Source organism: Rhipicephalus sanguineus, chromosome 10 (genome assembly GCF_013339695.2).
Source record: "Rhipicephalus sanguineus isolate Rsan-2018 chromosome 10, BIME_Rsan_1.4, whole genome shotgun sequence".
NCBI lineage: Eukaryota > Metazoa > Arthropoda > Arachnida > Ixodida > Ixodidae > Rhipicephalus > Rhipicephalus sanguineus.
Window position 1 is genome coordinate 114,579,189 of NC_051185.1, and position 1,899 is coordinate 114,581,087.

At 47.4% G+C, this 1,899-nt stretch overlaps 1 protein-coding gene across 1 annotated transcript; it reads left to right on the top strand.

The window, feature by feature from the left end:
* The first annotated feature begins 1,143 nt into the window (after positions 1–1,143).
* On the top strand, positions 1,144–1,698 carry LOC119406671 (ubiquitin-conjugating enzyme E2 Z-like). Its single transcript, XM_037673401.1, has one exon. The coding sequence runs from the start codon at positions 1,144–1,146 to the stop codon at positions 1,696–1,698; it is 555 nt and encodes a 184-aa protein (XP_037529329.1).
* The last annotated feature ends 201 nt before the right edge of the window (positions 1,699–1,899 follow it).

Below are 1,899 nucleotides of genomic sequence, written 5' to 3' on the forward strand. Positions count from 1 at the left end.
ATTCTGCTCATTATTACATATCGACAAGTCATTCGTAAATTTTACGTTTATTCTTTCGGCAATTGATTTATTCCTGATTCTTAAGCTAAAAAAAATCACAGCATATCCACGGAGTGAATGATGATGAGTGGGCGAAGCTGCGGAGGTTCATCGGTAAACCGTGAATCTTCCGTGAATTCTGCCCAGTACATCATCACCGACGAGAGATCGGGCGCGTTTATACTAAAGGTTCGATGAGTTATGACGACTTGCAGCTCACTTTAATTTTACATGTACGCTGTGAATTTTCATTGTTTAGAAAACCATTGCTTTATAAAACATCTGGCGTCTTTCGTTAAGCAGCTGGCGTCTTTTCGTTTTGCTTTAGAAACATCTGGCGTTCTTTCGTTTTGCTTTTACAAAACATCTGGCGTCTTTCGTTGGTTTATTTCATCAATCAACGGCGTTTTGAACAAAATTTTTATTGTTTAATCACGCACAGGAGAAATCTCACCAGGCACTACCTTGGAGGTAAACAATGGCTGCTAATGGGAATGAGAGACAGAAGAAGTCGGCTTTTAGCTAACACTTACACTTCTACTTCTACTAACGTTTCCTACTGGAACATGCCAATGGCTGCTAATGGGGAATGAGAGATAGAAGAATTCGGCTTTTAGTTAACGCGCACGCTGCGAATTTTTTATTGTTCAACAACGCACAGGAAAAATCTCCCACCGGCACCACCTTGGAGGTCAAAGCGTAACACTGGTTACGCACTACGACTACTACGACTACGACTACGAGGGACGAACGGGTGCCGCCTTAAGGAGCTTCGCCCCTAAAAATAATTGCCGGTTTCATGGCTGATCCCCCGTAGTGGGTAAGAGCCAACACAAGGAACACGCAAGCAAGCAACGCATCGGCACCTGGAAGGAGGTCCAGAACTGTAGGGCCGTTCAAGCGCGAAGACGACAAGCCACCTGCTTCTCTTCTAAGGATCAAGAAAGACATCGCTGATCTCGCGATCGATCCACCCGAAGGACTGTACGCTGTCCAGAAGAAGATGATATCACACGCATATACGCACTGATTGTGGGACCGCGAGGGACGCCATACGAGCACGGCCTGCTAATGTTTCACCTGCTTTGTCCCCAGGAGTACCCAATGGCACCTCCGAAGGTTCGTTTTACAACGTCGGGCGGAGGCGCCTCTCTTCATCCGTGCTTCTACACGAACGGGACCGTGTCCTTGAGCATTTCGGGAACGTACGCTGGTCCCCAGTGGTCATCTACTCAGACTTTGAGCAGCCTGCTACTGTCCATTCAGTCACTGTTGACGGAACAGCTCTATTATGAACAGCCATTCAAGAGGCACACCAACAAGCAAGATGACCGAAAGGAAGCAGAGGACTACAACACGTTCGTCAGGTATGAGGTTATCAAAGAATCAGTTTGCGGCACTGTGGAACGCCGCCTTCAGGACAATTCCTCGTACCCGCCGGCTCTTCAGCGCAAAGTGTTGAAGCTCTTCTTGGAAAACTATGCCAATTACGAACGGTGTGTGAACCAGGACAACAACCTCTCCGGCACCCCAATAAAGAATCCCTTTAGCGGTGGTCTTGGAATGTACGACCATGAAGCACTCGCAGGCCGACTGAGGAATCTCAAGACAAATGTAGAGACGAGGATACAGTCCAATGATCTAGGGGCCGTCTTTTGAAGCTGTGTTCGAGAGCTCAGTGAACTGTTCGGCACCCCACTGGAAGTGAACAGTGCAGTCGTCGGTGACAAAATTCTCGGCGGAATAAAACAATTTCGTGAACCACTGGCGCTCGCTAATTGATTCATCATTGCAAATAATTAAGGAGAAAGCCTTAGATGCATCATCAAAGGCGACAAGAGACCGTCGATGTCCACACGA

Bases quoted from the DNA above. Each gene is read 5' to 3' on its own strand.
- LOC119406671 (XM_037673401.1), top strand. From the start codon at position 1,144: ATGGCACCTCCGAAGGTTCGTTTTACAACGTCGGGCGGAGGCGCCTCT.